At 38.7% G+C, this 21,228-nt stretch overlaps 2 protein-coding genes across 3 annotated transcripts in view; both read right to left on the bottom strand.

Moving 5' to 3' along the window:
* The window catches only part of ttc3 (tetratricopeptide repeat domain 3), a 34,045-nt gene extending 20,575 nt beyond the window's left edge, over positions 1-13,470 (bottom strand). The window contains exons 1-14 of the mRNA XM_039777316.1: positions 13,339-13,470; positions 11,159-11,235; positions 11,023-11,068; positions 9,617-9,776; positions 9,440-9,518; positions 9,184-9,237; positions 8,684-8,816; positions 8,337-8,422; positions 6,095-6,189; positions 4,546-4,608; positions 1,874-1,928; positions 717-879; positions 224-254; positions 52-139 (exon numbers count right to left, since the gene is read on the bottom strand). Coding sequence (XP_039633250.1) covers positions 52-139; positions 224-254; positions 717-879; positions 1,874-1,928; positions 4,546-4,608; positions 6,095-6,189; positions 8,337-8,422; positions 8,684-8,816; positions 9,184-9,237; positions 9,440-9,518; positions 9,617-9,776; positions 11,023-11,068; positions 11,159-11,224 — 1,119 coding nt within the window. The 5' untranslated portion in view covers positions 11,225-11,235; positions 13,339-13,470. The remainder of the gene's footprint in view (positions 1-51; positions 140-223; positions 255-716; positions 880-1,873; positions 1,929-4,545; positions 4,609-6,094; positions 6,190-8,336; positions 8,423-8,683; positions 8,817-9,183; positions 9,238-9,439; positions 9,519-9,616; positions 9,777-11,022; positions 11,069-11,158; positions 11,236-13,338) is intronic.
* Positions 13,471-15,179: 1,709 nt separating this feature from the next.
* Positions 15,180-19,889, bottom strand: LOC120544532. 2 transcript variants are annotated; one of them, XM_039778350.1, is made up of 4 exons: positions 19,814-19,889; positions 18,607-18,881; positions 17,644-17,946; positions 15,180-16,327 (listed from the first exon to the last, which is right to left on the bottom strand). In XM_039778350.1, the coding sequence occupies exons 2-4, from the start codon at positions 18,739-18,741 to the stop codon at positions 15,716-15,718; spliced, it is 1,050 nt and encodes a 349-aa protein (XP_039634284.1). In that variant the 5' UTR covers positions 18,742-18,881; positions 19,814-19,889; the 3' UTR covers positions 15,180-15,715. The 2 variants fall into 2 exon arrangements, with proteins under 2 accessions (XP_039634284.1, XP_039634283.1); XM_039778349.1 differs by lacking the exon at positions 19,814-19,889 and having other exon boundaries at positions 18,607-18,990.
* Positions 19,890-21,228: the final 1,339 nt, after the last annotated feature.

Genomic DNA, 21,228 nt, shown 5'->3' with positions numbered 1-21,228 from the left:
CAATACTGACACCGTCTGCTAATTCAACATGAAAAAAAAAAGGTTACCAACTTTATTCTGTGGAGGAGGATCAATCTTTTTAGTAGTTTTCAGAAAATGTTGTGGCTCCACTGCACGTGCTCTGTTAGTGCTCTCCGATCTGTAAAAAACAAAAGCTAAATCAAGACGTTTATCAGCATTTATTAATTAAGTTTGTATAACATGTATAAGGTAGCACACATACCTTTTAATGTGGTTTTTCTTAGGGTGTACAACTGAAATCAAAGCACAGAAACGCAGCTTTCGTTTATGAGCGACAGCAAAAGATTTCACCCAGATTAAATATCAAGTAGTTATTTTTGTCCTCCACGACAAGCAAAAAATACGGTTCTAAAAGACACACTCCAACTTCAAATGGAAAAAATACCTACAAGAAAACACTGCAAGATGTATATTTGTTTATTAATATTCCTGCTTTTCTTTACTTTTTTCCACCTTTGATTTTTTAGCTGTATCAAAATGAGAAGATGTGGACTTCCTTCAGTATAGAGGCTGCTTACTGACAGTGTAAATCTGCCTAGTAAACAGTGTAATGTATGTTTTGTACTACTTGTGTAAACCAGTTACAAATGTGTTTTAAATCTACAGGACACTAGCTCTTCCCTGCACTAGTTGTTTCAGATAATAATGGGATTTAGGGTGCTAGTGTTAGCATGACATGAGTGCAGTGAAAATACCTTTGGGTTCGGGCATTTCAGTGAAGAATTTCTGCTGTTGCTGTTCCAGGTCTTTGATCCCCTCGTGGTTGTCTCTACAAAGACCCTGGGCTGAAATGTTGGCTTCAATTGCCTTTGTGAACTCTCCCAAGGAGAACAAAGCCTCACAGTAGCGGTAGTGACCCTGCAAACAGAAACATTCATTAACTTCTAACTCAAAATAATTGTTTGATTGACATGAAGTACAGTTGGTGTCAACAGCAGCAGCAGGCAGTTCAGTTCCCGTTGTGACTTCAGACGTACTGCTCAATATGAATCTGCTACATAAATAAAACATGTCCTTATTCTGTTAGTGATGTCCAGTCCAATTCCTTTAATTTTATTTGCCAAGATAGTCTGCTCTGATATTTATAGTGCACACTAATGTAGGCCTACATGAAAAACACAGCAATTATTCATCATAATATTTGATTCTTATGTTTTGTATGGATGAGTGGAGGCAAGATTTAGACAATATTCTTAACTGTGGGGAAGTTTGAATCATTTAATTCTTCTTTTGGGGACAAAACTCTTTTCTTCCTTTTATTAAAAGGTGAATTTTGTTTTTTAAAGATTTTTTTTACTTTTCTGCCCCTTAATGGACAGGTGAGAAAGGGGAGGGGGGGAAGACATGCAGGAAATCGTCACAGGTCGGAAATAAACATTTGGTGTCCGAATTATACAGTTTTTATCTTGATTAAAAACTAGCAGTAATATTGAAGAAAAGAAGAAAAACATCAGCTAATTCAACACTTTTGAACAGTAGTGTATACATCAGTCGCCAAGAAGACCTAACTAGCATTCACAATGTTAACTTACTGCAAAATATACAAATTACAGAAACAAAGCTGTCATAAAAGGAAACAATCCAATGCAAAAAAACAGAAAAAGAAAAAATCAATTCAATGACATGACACCTGTGTCTGTTTGATACCTCTGTACCTGATGAACAGCCTATTGGGGTGTGAAACGTACTGAATCTGAACTTAACCATACTGAAGTTACCTCCTCTCCGCATTAGTACTGACACTGCCGTTTGACTCAGGACATCCTTAACGTCTGTGTAATACACGTTGCACAAATTTCTCCGTGTTACATGTCCTACATTAATGTAACCGGGTCATAAAAGAGATTAGTACCTTTGTCCAGCGTGGTTTTATCAGCGTAGCACGTTTTCCATCATTAACCGCTTTTCTGTAAAAACCAAAAGTTAATAGAATAAAAATAGAACCAATAAAAGAGCAATTAGACTCACAATTGCAATGCAAGCAGTATACAAACTAGGGGTGGGAACTAGGGATGCACCGAATATTCGGCCACCGAAAATTTTCGGCCGAAAATGGCCCAAAAGGGCATTTTCGGTTTTCGGCCAAAATACCTTTATCACCGAAACAATACGGCCGAAAATGTTGTGATGACGCAAACAGAAAACGCGACCTGCACGTGTGTCAGTACCCGATCCGTTCCACCTGCAAAGCGTCTCCTAAGCAAAGAGGTTGAGACGGACCACGGAGTGAAAACAATGAAAAGTGCTCTTAGAGTCTGTCAGCACACGTTTCACTGAGATCTGTTCGGATCCGCTGCACTTCATCGCGACTGTACTTGATCCGCGTTATAAACACCCATTACTTGGATCGGCGGAAATAAAGCAGGGCGCACGAGAAATGATCCAGGCGCGCATGGATGCGGAGAACCCGCGGTGGAGACGGAGACGGAGCCCAGCGCGCAGCAGGAGATCAGAGCGCAGAAAAAAGACTTGTCTCGCTGCACCAGATGAGGGGCATGCACCCTCGTTGTCTGATATGTTCAGTGAAATCCTGCAAGAAAGTGCCTCAATTAATAATAATAATAATAATAATAATAATAACAATAGGTAAGCTATTCTGTTCTTAGGCTACTGTATACTGTATGTGACTATCAGATTGTAGCCATATTTCTGCTAGATATTTTTTTAATTAAACTTTAATATTAATTTATACAATTGCAATGCCTTGATTTTAGTAAAGTTAGTACACAGTCATAGCCATAAATGCAATGGTACTAATAATTGGCTTAATTTCTTTCGGTGTTTCGGTTTCGGTTTTCGGTCTTGGTTTCCTCTTTTTTCGGTTTTCGGTTTCGGCCAAGAATTTTCATTTCGGTGCATCACTAGTGGGAACCACGGGGTACATCACGATACCGATTACCGTATTTTCCGGACTATAAATTGCACTTTTATTCATAGTTTGGCTGGTCGTGCGACTTCGTCAGGTGCGACTTATATATCAAAATATATATATATATAATTTAACATGTTTTTAAATGTTAATTCATACTGAAAACATTACCGTCTAAAGCTGCGAGAGGGCGCTCTAGGCTTGTGACAACTATATGCTGCTCCTAAAGACAACTGAGAAAGAAAAGAAAATCCTATTCTGTAGATTACAAACTGCAGGTAGTAAAATATGCAGCTGAAAACGGTAATCGAGCAGCAGAAAGAAAGTTTGGAGTGAGAGAGAAACTTGTGAGGGACTGGCGAAAAGGTGACTCTTACTGCAATGAATAAAACAAAGAAAGCAAGATGGCCAGAGCTGGAGGAACGAGTCCACAGATGGGTGCTTGAACAACGTGCTGCCGGGAGGAGCTTATCAACGGTGCAGTTACGTCTCCACGCCCTGCTAGTTGTTCCGTGTGCTATTGTATAGTTGAATAACTTAATGTGTTACGTTAACATACCGGACACCTATTCAGCCTGTTGTTCTATGTGCTATTGTGTAGTTGAATAACTTGCCTTTCCAGATTAAATGTCTGTTCTTGGTCTTGGATTTTGTGAAATAAATTTCTAAATAAATGCGACTTATACTCCGGAGCGACTTAGTCCTGAAAATACGGTATATCACGATACAGCAATTCTGCCACAACCAACGTATTGCTAGACAATCCTATAATGACACAACACGATATCGGTCCAACTAGTGTTAATTTCGTCAGACGAGACTAAATATGTATCAGAAATAATTTATTTTAAAAAAGACTAAAATGTTTTGACTAAAACTTGACTAAAATGACGAGACTTTTAGTCGACTAAAACTTGACTAACAAAATTTTTTGGCACAAGACTAAGACTAAATTAAAAATAGGTGACAAAATTAACACTAGGTCCAACTATGAATACAAAATGCTTATAAAAAGGTTAAGTGCAGGTTTTCTCTTTATTCACTGCAAGTCAAAACGGTTAGAAAAACAGCGCAATTCTGCAGCAGCAGTTTTTCAGTCTGTAAAATAAAATTAAAAGAACTATAAAGCAACTATGGGTCCAGACTTTGGACTTAAACATGGCTGGGGCATCTTTTATTTTCCTCAAACTGCTGTCCGCGGTTAAAAACCTCTTTGGCCAGTTAACTTATGTTTAAGTTTCCCTCATTCATGGTTTGAGCGCCACCTCGAGAAGACTTGAAGTAGTGACACGGTGAGCAGGGAAATCTATTTAGAGTGCTATAACTATCTAATAAACCGATCACCGTACTAGTTTTATTAATTAAAATATAGATTTTTGGCACCAGCGTATTGATTCTCATATTGCATGATGGACAACAATGAATTGCGGTATTGGTTTTTGTCCCACCCCTAATACAAACAGTAACCACAACCAGAGATGTACTTGAAATATTAGTGCAAAAAGACAGTGTGAGGTAAGCAGCAGCCAAGTTAAGTACCGAGTAATATGATACCACCAACTATAACTCAAACACTGTACACCAGAATAGTATATAATAAAGTATAATATAGTGTGGATAAAGTATCAAATAAAAAAGGAACAAATGGTACTTACAGATATTTCTTACACCGGATATAGCATAGGGCTCGGTTTCCATAAATTATGTGGTTGTCAGGGCTGGAGGGAGAAGAAATAAATTATAGTTTAAAAAAAGTACACAGATCTGCCAATTAGTTCCACTTATACAACTGCCCTGCAATGAATCCTGTCTTTGTGAAACTTATGTTAAAATACTAGAAAATGTTTTTATTAAATCAGGCATTTTTGGAGTGGTTTTGTACCATTTTGGGATGTTCCTAATAATCTGTCCCCTTCATGTATTAATTAGACAGTGTCAACAAAAACAGAATTACCTAAGCTTCACAAAGAAAGGGCCATAATACTGTATAGGCCTGAATATCAGACATTTCTGGAAATACCTCTGAAAAGATGGGGCATTTATATTTGTGTTCTAGACTTTTAAACATAAATATACATCAACAGCACCAGGGGGGCGTCATATAAGCTACCTGGCAGCAAGGCTGACGTTCTATGGCAGAACCGTGTGAACCAGCGCATGGGAGTGGCGACAGTGAGAGAGAACAGCTTGGGCCGCATATTTCTGTCTGAATTAGAGAGTAGTAACTAAGCCCAAACAAAACACGACAGGCAGTCTGTTTATTATGTGCTAACCCGACCTGAGCCAGACGTCAATGTAAACTGAAGCACCAAGTTTGTGTTATGCTGTCTAGAGTGTAACTCGGGACGCCTGCACACATTTCTGTCCATGTGTCTGTCTGAGGACGCTGCTGAAGCTGTGGAGAAGAAGAAGAATCCTGTTCCTGAAATCTGGATTTTGAATATGTGTGGTCCTCCACATTTCTTTCTTTAAACTTGCCGGGGCCGGGAAGCTATGATACCCGTTAGCAGCACCTGCGAGTTTATCATGTGACAGCGAAACCGTGAAAGGCGGAGCAGTATGTCCTGTATGTCCCTTACCGGCTAACGTATTTCAAGATGGCGCATGAATTAGGCCTGGGCGATAGCGAGAAAATCAGATATCGCGATATTCTTGTCCTAATTCCTCGATGTCGATATTGCGGCGATATTCTAGGCTTGACAGTTGGTGATTTAACAAAATATCTTCACACTTAGATTTTAGATAAATAATCATCAGTAATGTGGACATAATGTCTAAGTGGGGAAAAGGCAAATAATAGAACAGCTAGAACAGTCTGGTAAGTTCAGAAAAGTACATCACTTTACTGTGATGCAGCCTTTAAAATCAGAAAAAGACAACACTTATGTCATATCACGATATCCAAAATCTAAGATGATATCTAGTCTCCTATCACGATATCGATATAATATTGATATATTGCCCAGCCCTAGCATGAATATGGAGCGTCTACCCCAGTTCATGCAAATGTTAAATTTCAAGCCAAAAGGAATACTTGGAAGTGATGGTGAAAAAGTTTGTGAACAGGCAACACAGATTTTGATAATGAACAACTAAACACACTACACACCGGACCTTTAAATGTATTATGTGTACTGAATAGAAGAACAAAGATTAATCATATCTGAGAAAAACTTTTAAAGATAATATTAAAATATTACTCACTAATATTTGATGGCTTTGGAGTAAAACTTCACAGCATCTTCATACTGCTTTTTCTGAAAGAACTCATTTCCTTTCTTCTTCATTTCTTCACTTTTCTGGATAAGGAACACAACACACCAAATGTTTTATTCCCACATTTAAGGACAAACAAAATTTTTTTTTTAAAATCAAACATTTGTTCTGTAGGTTGTGTCTAAATCCATACAGCTTCACTGAATCCCTCTTGCTCTATGTACTAGGCTATTGTTGTTGTTGTACGAAAAATGGAGCTTTGCAAACCGCATCATAACGGTTTGCCAAACATTGGCTGTTAGCCTGGTCAGGAGCAGGCTAACAGCCCAGAATAAATCTCCATGGTAACTCTGCTTTCGTGCAACCAAGTCAAGGTTAAATTCATCCAGGATAACTGGAATATCCCGGCTTAATCCCTTATCCTGGTTTTGTGCAATATCCCTCAGAGCACGTTTGTCTCCCATCCTGGAATGCTGTGGATGAGGCATCAACAGTTTACGAATGCGAAACCGAAACCGAAAAAGAGGGAAACCAAGACCGAAAACCGAAACCGAAACACCGAAAGAAATTAAGCCAATTATTAGTACCATTGCATTTATGGCTATGACTGTGTACTAACCTTTACTTAAAATCAAGGCATTGCAATTGTATAAATTAATATTAAAGTTTAATTAAAAAATATCTAGCAGAAATATGGCTACAATCTGATGTGTCACATACAGTATACAGTAGCCTAAGAACAGATAGCTTACCTATTGTTATTATTATTATTATTATTATTAATTGAGGCACTTTCTTGCAGGATTTCACTGAACATATCAGACAACGAGGGTGCATGCCCCATCACTGGTGCAGCGACACAAGTCTTTTTTCGCCGCTCTGATCTCCTGCGCTGGGAGCGCTCCGTCTCCCGTGGTTCTCCGCATCCGCATGCCGGACGTTCTGGCTTGTGCGCCCCTTTTTTGCTTATCCCAAGTACGCATGCTTTTTATAACGCGGATGACTTCACAGTCGCGATGAAGTGCAGAGGATCCGAACAGATCTCAGTGAAACGTGTGCTGACAGACTCTAAGAGTACTTTTCATTGTTTTCACCCGCGGTCCGTCTCAGCCTCTTTGCTTAGGAGACGCTTTGCAGGTGGAACGGATCGGTACTGACACACGTCAGGTCGCGTTTTCTGTTTGCGTCATCACAACATTTTCGGCCGTATTGTTTCGGTGATAAAGGTATTTCGGCCGAAAACCGAAAATGCCCTTTTGGGCCATTTTCGGCCGAAAATTTTGGTGGCCGAATATTCGGTGCATCCCTACTTCCAGACCTTCCTCCACAGCGCTGTGGAGGAAGGTCTGGCAAAGCAAGACCATCTAAGAAATAACAGCAAATGCTCTAGATCAACTGGCAGTGTGGTGCATGGACATATGAGGTACATGGTACACATTTCAACTCAATAATAGCTAACAAGTAAGATAAACCGACTGGATCAAAGCCGGTCCTCCTCGGGTGGTCCAGAAGCAACATCCATGAAAAAAAATAAAAAATCATTTGAATATTTTTAAGTACTTTTGACAACTCCTCTTGAACTTGGTGCCACATACAGTGATATCATTGCAGGAAGGTCTGTCACATTACTGAATGTGAAAGACAGCAGTTTGACTGTGACTTTAGGTTTTATTGTGATTACAGATGCTAGACGTTGTGTGCATTTATCACTTTAAAATATTGCAAATACTTAGGTCTACAGTGAAAAACGTTTCACATAGTTACTATAGTTACTCCATGTCTTAATGTTCAAACCATGTGCAGTTACTATCAGATATTTGTAAATGATTTCCCAGTAAACAAAAGTCTAGTTATTAGGGCTGGGAATCACCGGAGACCTTACAATACAATATCATCACGATACCTACGTCACGATATTATTGCGATTTTAAACATATTGCAATATTCTGCGATATATTGCAATTCATTAACTTTTTTCCAACTACAAATTATGTCCCCCAAAAGGAAACTTTGTCAACATCTGCTTTATCTAAAAAGATAAATTTCTCTGTCCATCTCACTTCAATTGTGTTGCTGCAAAATCAGATTGTCAAGCAGACAAACTGACCAACACATATAAAAGATCGATACTTGGCGTCTGTGAATTGATACAGTATTGCGATACTATGCTGTATCGATTTTTCCCCCCACCCCTACTAGTTATATCACATCATGTTGTCAAGTGTCTTACCTCTAGCTGATACTCCTGCGGTCGAGCCATTAGTGACTTCATCGTCTTCTCCAAGTTGGTACCCATTTCATGAATATACTTTGCAACTGATTGAAAATAAAAAAGGAGTGTGTGTTTACTATCAACATACGAGCTCTAACCAGCTTCAGGGTTCGCACACATAATCAAACACTTCTTATTTATGTGCTGTACAATGATATTTATTTGAGTTTAGAATACAAAACTGACCCCGAAATCCACTAAATGCCCCCAAAGATTAGTTTTTCCTCTTTACGCGAATTACCAGAATTGTCAATAAAACCGAGCAAAATGACAGAGATGCATTATTGAATGGTTTTGTGTCTTACACTCTGTGAAGATAAGGTGCAGGGCTTGGAAGCAGGTGTGTGCATGGCCGAGATCCATGACGCAATGGCGAATACCAGGTTCTCCTGTTCGCTCCAACCATTGTAGCGCATCATCCAAAACCTCTTGGGAACGCTGATGGTACAAAGTCAGATAAATGTGTCAAATGGAGAACCATTCAACTCCATCTCGATTGACCATTACGTAGGCAATGACAGTACCCGTAGGTATTTATTCAACTGCATTTTTGACACTAAGAGTTTTAACAAAAACAAGTAAAAAAATAAATAAAAAAATTCAAGCTGTTTTAGCATCTTTAAATATGCTTCCTGTCTCTTTTAGAATTGGTTTTATGATGTATAAATAAACAAATTGAGATAATTATTACTAATCAAAAGATTAAAAGGCCCTTCGCCATTGTTTTAAATACATTTGCTTTTACTCCATTTGTTGTAAACCTCTTGCATATTCACCGCACATAAATATTCTTTGGCAGACTTACCAAGTTAAACTTGTTACTTATGGAGATAACCTGCTTTGTTTGGTTCTTTTTCACCTGGAACAGAGAACAAACAAGCTGTTTAGTGTCAAAATATCAACGGCAGTCTGCTAGACTGTCAAACCAAATATTGTGTCATTCTCTACAGGGCTAAATAGAGTACCTTATCTCCCAAAAAAAACAATCTTAGTTATTTGTTTAAGTTCATCTGGTTCCTTTGTTCCTGGATTAAGCTGACATACCAAAAAAGTAAACTTACAGTTCCTTTCTCCAAGGCTCTAAGGATTGCTTCCAACGTTTCGATCCTCGACAGCTGCTTCAGAGTCAGATCACCGTCCCTAGGAGGAGACAGAACAACAGAAGGGCTAAACATTGAAGATTGAAAGTGTTAATAACTGGGGGTTGAAAAAAAAATTCCAATCGTAGCTTTACTTACTTTGAGTTGATCAGGCCTATTTCTGAAGCCCAGCAGGCAGTAATGCTGGACTCTTCCCATTGCAACAGGATGGGAAGCCAGAAGGCACAAACTCTCATTCGCTCCCCAGCATCTCTTCTGGTTTCAACAGCAATACGACTCCATCGTTCAAACACCTCCTCTAAAAAACACAAACACGCAGAAAATACACTTAGTTTTGCCTGAGAGAATTCCCCATCTCAACAGCCAAATATTCAGCCGTTTTTCCCATACATAGGTTCTACGTCAATGGCAATGGAAATGTGATTTTTATTTTATATTATACCTAGAGAGTGGTAATATTTTGTATATGTAAGAGCTTATATATTGTTATATGGTTATGTTGTTATGTTTAGTGTATATGTGTTATGTTGTGTTTTAGTTATATGATTTAGAAGATGTTATGTGCACTTCTGTATTTGTCTTCATTGTTGTACAGCTTTGATGTTAATATTTTGGTAAAAATTAAGACCCCAGGAAGAATAGCTGCTGCTTAATGGAGTAGCTAATGGGGATCTAAATAATAAACAATAATAAACGTCTGAATTAATTTTTTTCTCCAAACAGTGTATTTTTTTTTAACAGCGCACACAGACCAGCGGCCTCCAGCCCCTCCCCCTCGTGAAGTCTTGCGCCGCGTGCATGACAGCGTCAACAACGTTGCACTTCAGGCCCAGAGTCTATCGTTGGTAGTAGCATGCTGCTGGGGGTCTTGCCGTGGGGTTAACTGTACTAATAAAACTGCAGTAACACCGCGGCCACACCGCTGTGAAAGCTGAGTCTGGTTGTCCTTGGCCGCGGCAGTCTCCTCCGCTCCATATCTTTATAACGGAGATAACTGGAGCTAACCGGATTGTTAGGGTTAAGTTGTTAACATTTGGGCTCCAGGTAATCGGGTATTTTATCTGCTGAACCGTTAACATTTGGAAAATAAAACAGATTTAATTGACAAAGCACATCATGGCTACACTTGCTTTTTCTTTGTTTTAAATTCAAAGAGTAATCTGTTGTATTTTAGCAGAATAATAAGCAGCAGAAAGGCAGAACTGAGTACATTTTAATCTATTAATTTATCAAGTCGGCAAGATTACATCTTTTACTGCTGTTAGCATGTAGCTACATGCAAAAAATGTAACACTGCAGTAGCTTAAGAAAATAAAAAAAATAAAATTCCAGTAATTCCTGCCAGATGAACAATCATAAAAGGCCGGAGACGCCGGCTCGATGTTACGCGACACAAAAACTGTTGAAACCGGAGCGTTCAGAACAGTTGAAATCTGAACGTTTTAGCTCACGGTGATTTCTCTGAAATACATTTACCTCATTATTTGTATTTTACGTTTAAGAAACTACAGAAAAGCATAATAGGGTGCCTTTAAATATCTTACCTGATGGACGGAGGGCAACAATTGTAGCATTGTTGGAAAATATTTGCTGAGGGGAAAAAAAAACAATTAGAGACATTATACAGAAAACAATACAATACTAAATGCTCTTATTTTGATTATTGGTTTAGTAACTCACAGCATTCATTCGGTCTTTGACTTTGACGTCTTCCCTGTCACCACAGTCAGAATCAGAGTCTGACATTTTGTCCAAATCTGCAAGAACATTTGCATAAATTACTGAAATCCGTTCTGCAAAAAATGCTGATTTGAATTTATTTCACTATATGAAAAGCAACTTGCAGAAACTCGAAACTAATTTGGGATTTATTTCAGCAGAGGGAGTGTGACTTCATTCTCTGCTCAGCACACCATTACTTTATCTTTACATAGCAAATATTTGTTTGCCACTATATTAATGTTCTGAATGTTGAGTACAACCCCAGAGGTGGAAGAAGTACTTCTACTTGAGTATTTTCATTTTATGCTACTTTATTTCTATTCCACTACATCTCAGAGGTAAATTGTACTTTTAACTCCACTACATTTGTCTGACAGCTTTAGTTACTTTTCATCCCCTCCCTGTCCAGTGAAAACCACGTATCTCCAGATGTGTTGATGCTGAATGTTTGTGATAAACTGAAGGATGAAGTGTTCCCTTTATGTGTTGAGAAGTTTCTCCTACTTCTTAGGATAAATAAAGTCTTTAAAAAGCCTCTCGGATCAGCTGATAAAATGCATCGTCACAAAGCTGAAAACAGGGCTGTTTTTCTGACACCATGAAAAGTTATAAAACCTTTGAGATAAGCGATTCTCACAGGACACACTTGCTGCTAATCTTCTAACGAGGCGTGGCCATAGAAATAAAATGGATAGAAAGGACACTGAGGTTTGACGTGGTTATTTGGTTAATACAAAATAAAATGGTGATTGTTGTCACCGGGGCCGTAAAGTGTGTCGCAGCTCGCTGGGAGAAGAGCAGGCAGATGCAGCTTGTAAGTCGTTTTCCAGAATGTCTGTTCTGCCCCCTTTTTTTTTTTTTAAACCAATGCAACATGAAAATACAGCGCAGCCAACAAGCCAGCGGACAATTGGGTAGTTAGCTAGCTCTGCCATGATCCCACACCGGTCACAGAAAACAAGCGGCACTAAGTTGTCACTCATCTGGCGATAGTTATGTGCTTTGTGTGGATAAAGCACTAACTAGTTAAAATTTGAGTCATTTAGTGGCTGGCTCTCTATGCCTTGTGACGTTACTGCTCGCTCCTTGACTGCTCTGACCATTCAATGTTGATTTGAATGGGAATGGCCTTTCTTTGCATTGTATTTCTATGGGCGTGGCAACGGTGAAACCCACTTGACACAGATGTAGGAAAACTACTAATACTAATTACTACGATGGTTTTGTACACAGTCTTGTACCCTTTACTTTTTTTGCCGTTCATTTTCAAAATGTTCTTTTGTGTGGAATGAAATGTTTTATGGTCACGCTACATCTGGTCGCTGGTTGGATTGGTCCCAGTCTTAAAACTCGTTATACCAGCATTTTCTGAAATGTCAATGGAGCTATTGAGTGGGGGGGAAATCACTTCCGGAACCAGAGTCGTTCAAAAGGTGGGCGGTCTGTTGAGCTTTATTGCTCAATGTTGGGGCGTCTCGGTTATAAACAGTCTTTAGTTTGACTTAATTACGGTTACATTACTCATGCTTTTGTGTGTTTGAACAATGGACACAAAGGGACAGCTTGCTAACATTTACCTGAGTCATAGTTGTATTTATGTTGTATTTTCACCTTTAATGTCGTGTAAAATTAGCGCTTCAGCAGTCAATGTATAAAGGGACCGTACCAGCAAATAGTGTAACATTATACATTAGCAATGCTACATTATTAGGCGTAGACTTACAACAAAATGGCGCAAGATTATATTATTTTAAGTTACGTTATGTAGTTTTTCTCTCGGGAATGACGTCGTTTAGCTAACGCTGCTCCTTGATTGGTTATTATGATGTTAGCATTTTTAGCCTATTAGCCAACCTACGTAGTTTTGTTAAACCCCTCTCAGTAGTTCTCGTACAGTGCGAAGTTGGGCGCTAGTTTCATTAAACCGCAGTGTTGGAAATATATAAGCTTTATATCATGTTCTCATGACGTGGCTTTAGTTAAATGGCAATTAATTAACGCTACGACACTTTGTTTTTACCGCGCCGCAGCCAGCTGCTAATGTTAACTTTACCCGAGCCAAGGTTAATAAGTTAGCTAGTTAGCCAGGTTAAAAACATATATGGTGCAAGTTAAGTATTTAATTAGACATCACGTACCTTGTTATAACTATTGCGTGAACGCCGAGCAGTAGTCTGGGCTTGTCCTGTTCATATTAGTGTGCGGAAGTTAAAACTGTTCACGCTGCGCCGCGTGTCATCATCATAGATGAAAAAGGGGAGGGAGGTTCAAAAACTCTTCTTCTGCTTCTTCTTCTTCTTCTTCTTCTTCTTCAAATGGGGTTTCGGGAGGCGATATCCCACTATGGCCACGCCAAGACCCGCCCTTCAACAGCAATCAGCGATACGCTATTCCCGGGGGCAGAAGGGCCCACTCCCCTAACCCTAACCCTAACCACTCGAGGTGAAATGCCTAACCCTAACCAATCAAGCTGCTTCGTAGGGCGGGTCTTGGCGTGACCATAGTGGCATTCGTAATTTTGCTTTCGGGAGGCGTCACGCAACGATGCGCGAATGCCGCCCCCCACGGCCATTTGCTGTTATCTTTTTTATGTATTGATATATTTTTATCTGTCAGCATTACAATTATTTAACCCTTGTGTTGTCTTGTTGTCTTCCCGTCAACCTTGAAAAAACCTTTTGACGTCTTTGTTTTTGCCTTTTCCAACCTTTTAAATTGTTACATTTTTCTTCTACACCAGGGGTCACCAACCTTTTCTAAACTGAGAGCTACTTCATGGGTATTGAGTCATACGAAGGGCTACCAGTTTGATACACTCTTCTGAAATAACAAATTTGCTCAGTTTGCCTTTAGTTATATATGATTGTTAATGATTAATGATAGTTATATATGATTATTAATGATTAATGATGCTCATCTATGTGAAGACACTGGTCATGTTGATGATTTCTCACAATAATTATCAATAATATCAATATTCAATTTTCATTTTTAGAACAGGCCTGAGGGCTACTCATGTGGTCCTTGGGGGCTACCTGGTGCCCGCGGGCACCGTGTTGGTGACCCCTGTTCTACACACTTTCAGCTCTTATTTCTACGTCCCATATTTTCTGATATAAAACAAAAATTTAAAACGGGTCAATGTGAACCAAAGTCAACACAAGGGATAAGCATAAGGTCTGGCAGACTAGGCAGTGCGAGAGTATATTAACAATACTACTTTACTTATGTGTTTAACCAGATACATGAGAGAATATACATAAAAGTGAAAGAGAATAAACAAACAAAGTAACATAAAATATGCCAGGGGTCACCAAAGAATATTGAAGAATTGAACTTATGGGCGCTCTGAATATCTGCGTAATTTCATTATTTTATATACCATATTTATGTTCACAAACAGTAAGGTCTGGCAATGCGAGACTAGATGCGTTTACATATGACTGTTACAGCTTTCTCTTGGCTTTCTACCACTATCTACCAGAGCCTTCAAACTATTTTATTTAGGTGTTCACATGGTAAACAAAATCAAATGGTAAACTTATATTTTATATATTATATTTTTCTAAGAGATATGTTATTCTGTACAAACCTGCATGATTTCTTTCTACTACACCACTGAGTTTTGCATTACAAGAGGACTACTTCAGTTAACTCTCATTAGACATGATTTTAGGTAGAAATAGTTTAATATAGTTTACAGTGTATGCAACAGAAATACAGTGAATTAACGCATGTGGCTGTACACGATCAATAAAATATTTAATCCCACACCATTCATTTCCAGTGGATGAAGTATTCAGATGCTTTACTGCAGTAAAAGTATTAATACCACATTGTAAAAAACTATGTTAGAGTAAAAGTTCTGCATTAAAAATGTTCTTTCAATGAAAGCCTGTAAGTAAAATCTAGTAAAAAAAAGTCCCCTGTGAGTGTTTATATATATATATATATATATATATATATATATATATATATATATATACATATCATTAGATTATTATTGCTTATTATTATTGCTTAGAGCATTAATATAAGCAGGATTTGACTGTTGGAGTTGGTTGAGCTGGAGCTGATTATAAAACTATTAAGTAATGATTATTTTCAGTTTGTCTCCATCTGCTGATGAATTAATTGATTGATTGTTTGGTTTGTGAAAATAGTGAAAATAGTGAGAAATGGCATCACAATTACCCAGAGTTCAAAGTGACACCTCCACAATGTTTGGTTTTGTCCAACTAACAGTCCAAACCTTCACATTTGAGAAGCTGGAACCATGAAATGTTTGGCCTCTCTGCATTGAAAAAGACAAACAATGATCACTAGTTGGCAATACATTTTCAGAAAATGGTTTCAGCTGTACTTGTATAAACATAATTTATTATCTGAGATGTAGCGGAGTAGAAGTAGAAAGTAGCATGAGAGGAAAAGACTCAAGTACAAGTATCTTGAATTTGAACTTAAGTAAAGCACATGAGTAAATGTACTTTAGTTACTGCCACTGTTCATTTCTGTCTAATTTGTCTTCAGCTCAAAGTCGTCCCTCTGCCTAAGCAGGCTGTGGAGAACTTTCTCAGCGAACTGGAAAAAGTTTCTGTTCCGCTCTAGGTCCTGAGCGTTCATAATGCGCGTCACCAAAGCTTGTTGTATGGCCGGAGACTCACAGGGGTGATGCTGCACTTTGTGACTCACATTCCTGCACGGCTCAATCACCAACAGACCCTGAACGCCATCATCGCTGCTATATCCAGACATATTGTTGAGTGTCTTTCTTTTCACCACATCACTTCTGTTTGACACATTGCGTCCAAAGTCTTCACTGGATATGTCTGTTTCACAACTTCTGTTGATGTCAGCAGTTGAATTGGGTGTGGCAGTCTCTGTAGAGATATTAGCCAAGCTATCATTAAAAATGTGATTAGGTAAACAGGTCATATTGGTTCTGCTAAATGTGTTTGTTTGTCCCAGTCCACCGGCTGTCCTGCTTCTGGGTTTTCGGGCTCCTGGAGTCTCCTGGATGTTTCTGTGCAGATAGGCTGTGTAGCCCTGAACCAGGCGACCGAACGCCGTCTTATAAGACAGACGCAGCGACTCGGCTGATCCGAGAGGCACAGAATTCAGACGAACCTGTTAGAATAAGATTAAAAAAGGATTTTCAGATCACATCACCTCACAATTCATATCATCCCGCGCCAAGTGAAAGAGGTGGAAAAGTAAAGGTGTGGAGGTTGGGCGTGTACTAGCATGTCTGACTTTATGCAGGAGAACTTCCATTGCTTCCATTATAGGCATGCAATTCATATTTGCCTTTAACAGATTCTTATTTCCACATCCAGCAGTTACAGAGCAACATGATCATTCAGTCCTTGTGTTTGTGTCCACCTGATGAAAGTCAGTCCAATATTCTCTCTTTTTTTATCTGTTATTAGTCTCCACCAACTCCTGAGGGAAACATATGTCTCTTTAGCTGCTACATGCTATGTGCAGCAGCTACTCTCTGACTGTGTGGAAGTGTACAGTGAATTTTGTACAGCTTTTTCTCTGAAACAACGCTATGAGAGCACTGAGAGTGAACCAGAACAGTAAAGTTGCAGCCGGAAAGATAAACAATGAGCTGGAACTCACTATGAAGCTCTGTAAAGCCGAGAGCAGCTGCAGATTCAGCTGATTAATTCTCTGTAGGTTCATCAATACGAGCGAGCCCTTTCACATTGTCACATTGTTTTCACATTGCCGTGATGAAAAAAATATTGATTATAGCTGCTTTAACCAAGCGTTTAAATTGCCTTACCATAACAATTTGCCATAACCACAAACTTTCCCTGAATTGTCTTTGTCACTTCAGATGGGATGGATGGTAGAGATGGGAATAATTCCCATGTTTATGACTTTGTTCACCTTACCAAGACAGTTGTATGATTACAGAGTTGGTTTTGCCAGGGTTAAAATACAATGTGTGTGTTGACAATACAACACCATATTCATTAAAAGTAGGTTTAATTGCATTGAACGGCGGTCGCTGGCTGATGTGAACCCTCCATATTTGTCTGGTTTCTTGACACTTCTGTTTTATCAAGTGTTATTAAGTCGGAAATATCAGAGTTTCCCATTTATAATTACGCGGCATTAGCTGCAGGAAAATCCTATTTTTTCAATCCATCCCTTATTTTTTTAAAGGGGAACTGCACAATTATTCAAGTAGCATTATGGGAAATTTAGGCGCCAGGTTATGACCAGGAAGAAGAATGTGTTGTAAAAAAAAGTACAATATCTCTGCTTCTGTTGCATCAATATTGATGAACTATTACACAATGACTAGAAATAGAAATGTTTCTGTTTTAGGTGCTGATCTTTTCAGGGGGTTATGTTTCAGTTATTGATATTGATGCTGCAGCAGAAATAAAAACATACATTTTAACATTTTGTTTTGTGTCTGTCCTCACCTGGTGAATCCTCATGTGCAGATGGAACGCAGCTCCTGCCAACCACTGCTGCATGGACTCTGAACCCATCCTCTTCTTCGTGGTCATCCTCTCATAATGGTCAATCAGCTCAAGCTTCAGCCAGTTGTCGTGGAGCTCCGTGGTCTCGGCCATCTTCTCCTGGTTGTTGGCATCGCCGGGGACCCGGCGGAGGTAGCTGTGGATGATCCAGCCGATTCGTGAAGAACTGCTGATACCAAAAATCCTCTTAGCCCGGGATCTCTGAGCTGATGGATCCCCCTCTGTGGATCTCTGTGCTCGGACCTGGTGGGGTAACACAACATCTAGGATTATTCATTTCAGTTTGGTTTTTGCATTATGCTCAGGGATACAATAATAATCATCTTTATTTGTATAAAAACAATACAAAGTGCTTTGACAGAAGAAGTAAAAAGCACTACAAATCAAAAGACACACATAGCCTATATATGTGTCATATATATGTCACATCATCAATAGCCAAAATAGAAGATGGAAACCTTTAAGGACAGTAAAAATGACAAATGAATAGATTAAATGAATTTGAACACATGGTAGGGTAAAAAGAAGATAAAAAGACAACATCACATAAAAGCAAGTCTATAAAAATGTGTTTTAAGTGATTTAAAAGAAGTAACTGATTAAGCAAGCCTCATCTCCTCCTACAATACAAAAACATATTTTAACAGTAGCCTTATTGGTGTCAAATCACCTACCATTATCTATCTTAAAAATCTCTTTTGCATGCATAGTTCTGTAGCATGGATAATGAAACGGAACTAGAGGGAAATATGATTTAGGAACAGTCATGCTTAGTGGAGGAAGAAATATTCGGATGATCCTTTAGTAAAAGTGCCAACACTACAGTGTAAAAAATAATCTTACAAATAAAAGTCTTGCGTTCAAAATCTAAAGCTATACAAACAATAGACAAAACAAACCTACTTGATGAGCAACCTGCTCAAAAAGCACAGACAGAGCCAGAGCAACAACCCCGACTCCTCCACAAGTGACCCTGCTGCTGCCTCCCAGCTCTCCAGTCAAGTTGAGGCCGAATGCAGCCTGCTGCTCCCCACTCATGCTCCGCTGTAAGAAGGCATATTGGTGCTGCAGAGCGGCTGAAGAGTCAAGCGAGAGGAAGGTGGTGAGGACGGGATCCAAGGAGATATCAGGGATGATGCTGGCGTCTCGAGCCACAGAAAACAGCTCCTGGACGGTGGCTGGAGAAGGAAGACACAAAGTGCGACCCATCAGGATCATGGCTGTGTCTGTCTGTGTGTGTGTGTGTGTGTGTGTGTGTGTCTGTGTGTCTAACCAGCGTCTGCTTGTTATCTGTGTTCTGTGTTTATTTGCCCCTGTCAGAAAGACCTTATCAGCATGAACAGTCCAACAAAGCTCTTATGAATATAGACACAAATGCATACTATCCCATCTGCTCTCAAATGAAACAAGGTTACAAACACACAGTGCTGGAAGAAATTCAGATCCTTTTCTGAAGTAAAAGTACTAACACGGTCACTACACTGTGAAAATACTCCACTGAAAGTCTTGCATCCAAAACCTTACTTAAGTAAAAGTATTATCAGCTAAATGTATGAAGAGTAAATGTTCAAAGTGTTTCCTGTCTGATGTTTCTGGATTAATATTCCTGCTGCATTCATGTGTATGTTGCATTTTACTGCTGTAGATGTTGAAGGTTGTGCTCATTTTTTACTAATTTGTTTATACTGTTGGCTATAATCTACAGCAATGCATCATATTCTATAAGTTCATCATATGTTTGCAGCGTCACTGCCTTGTACTGCCCAGTATCTCTAAAAAGTCAACTTTTCATGGTGTCATAAAAACAGCCCTGTTTTCAGCTTTGTGACGATGCATTTTCCAGTTGATCCAAGAGACTTTTTAAATACTTTATTTAGCTTAAGAAGTCAAGATAAAGGAACACTTCATCCTTCAGTTTATCACAAACATTCAACATCAACACATCTGGAGATACGTGGTTTTTATTGGACAGGAAGGGGAGGAAAAACTGTCATTTGACAAGTAACTAAAGCTGTCAGACAAATGTAGTGGAAAAAGTAAAATATTTACCTCTGAGATGTAGAAGTATAAAGTAGCATAAAATTAAAATACTCAAGTGAAGTACAAGTACCTCACATTTGTCCTTTAGTACTTGAACACTTCCTCCACCACTGCCTCTCTGTCACGTTTTCTTTGTCAATCTCACTCAATATGGTCAATATCTCTTCTGCCAAAGGTTGAAAAAGTAGAATTTATCAAAGGTGTGGCTCAGCCGGATTAAACATTGACCTATGAAAAAAAATGTCAGAAGTGCAACAGTGTTCAGCTATGGAAAAGAGCAAACAACTGAAACTATTGAAACAAATATCACGGTAATAACTAGTTGTTTCAGATTCAGATAAATAAAACTGATACCACTACACTTTTTGTAATCTGATTGGCATTTAGACTCAGACACAACCACTGAAAATTAACCTTAATGTCAATAAGAAAGCAGTTAGCTCACAGTGAGGGATAGTTTTACTGTGCTGAGCCCCTCAGCTCGGGCAAAAGTCAAAGAGATATTGAGTTTGTTCAATGATGTCCAGAAATAACTTCTCTAGACGCCTGTACACCGATTGAAACTGTTGTGAAAATGTGGAACTTTAACTGTGAAGAAACTCTGGAAAGTAAGAAATAGTCACACATACACGATTTTTATAGCCTACAAATAAACTAATTAGATAACATGTTAATACTAATCTTCAGCTGTGGAGTGTAAATAAATAGCTAGTATTATTGTATTGCAAGTATTGTACTTTAAGTAAGATTTTGAGGTAGGCTACTCATGCTAATTATAGTCCATGGATATATACATACCGCATCCGGCTTGTGACATTCGTCTCTGCCGCCGCCATCTTGGGACGGGCGTGTAACCCGTTCTGACCATGAAGACTGTAGAAAAAGACAGACTGTTGTGCCGCTTTGGGATGTTCATGCGAAATAAATGCCAAAAGTACACAGATAAAAAAGGTGTTTTACATTATTTTACTGTTGTAAAAGTGTTGAATTTAATATTACAATAGGTAGGATTAATCCTTCTTTTAAGCTAACATAAAGTTAAGTGACTGTCCTGATCTGGTCCTGATACTAAATTAAGCTAATGCTAGATTATATCAGGTAAAGTATTTTTTTTTTTATCTAATCCAACTAATAAGAAATACATGAAGATGCTGAAAAGGATGTAGCTATGCTACTGCTACTTTTGGGGGATGACGGAGCAATGGAAAAAATGTTCATCCAAGGAACCGCCCAAAACTTCAAGGGAATATATTGGTGAACCTGAGAAATGTTTGGGACTGTAAAATGTAGAACCAAGAGGGGAATACATCTTGCAGTCCGCTGCCATGTCATTTCGTTATTAAATATTTTTTGTTAATCTTCATTGGACAAAGCCTCTCCTTTCTCAAATTTAAAAAAACGCAACACTTTGTAACAAAGCAAACTTGCTTAAAATAGGTTTAAAATCCAGCGAGAAAGTATGATTTTAATTGTAGAGAGACATCT

Source organism: Perca fluviatilis, chromosome 16 (genome assembly GCF_010015445.1).
Source record: "Perca fluviatilis chromosome 16, GENO_Pfluv_1.0, whole genome shotgun sequence".
NCBI classification, from domain to species: Eukaryota; Metazoa; Chordata; class Actinopteri; order Perciformes; family Percidae; genus Perca; species Perca fluviatilis.
This window is presented reverse-complemented; position numbering and strand designations above follow the sequence as displayed.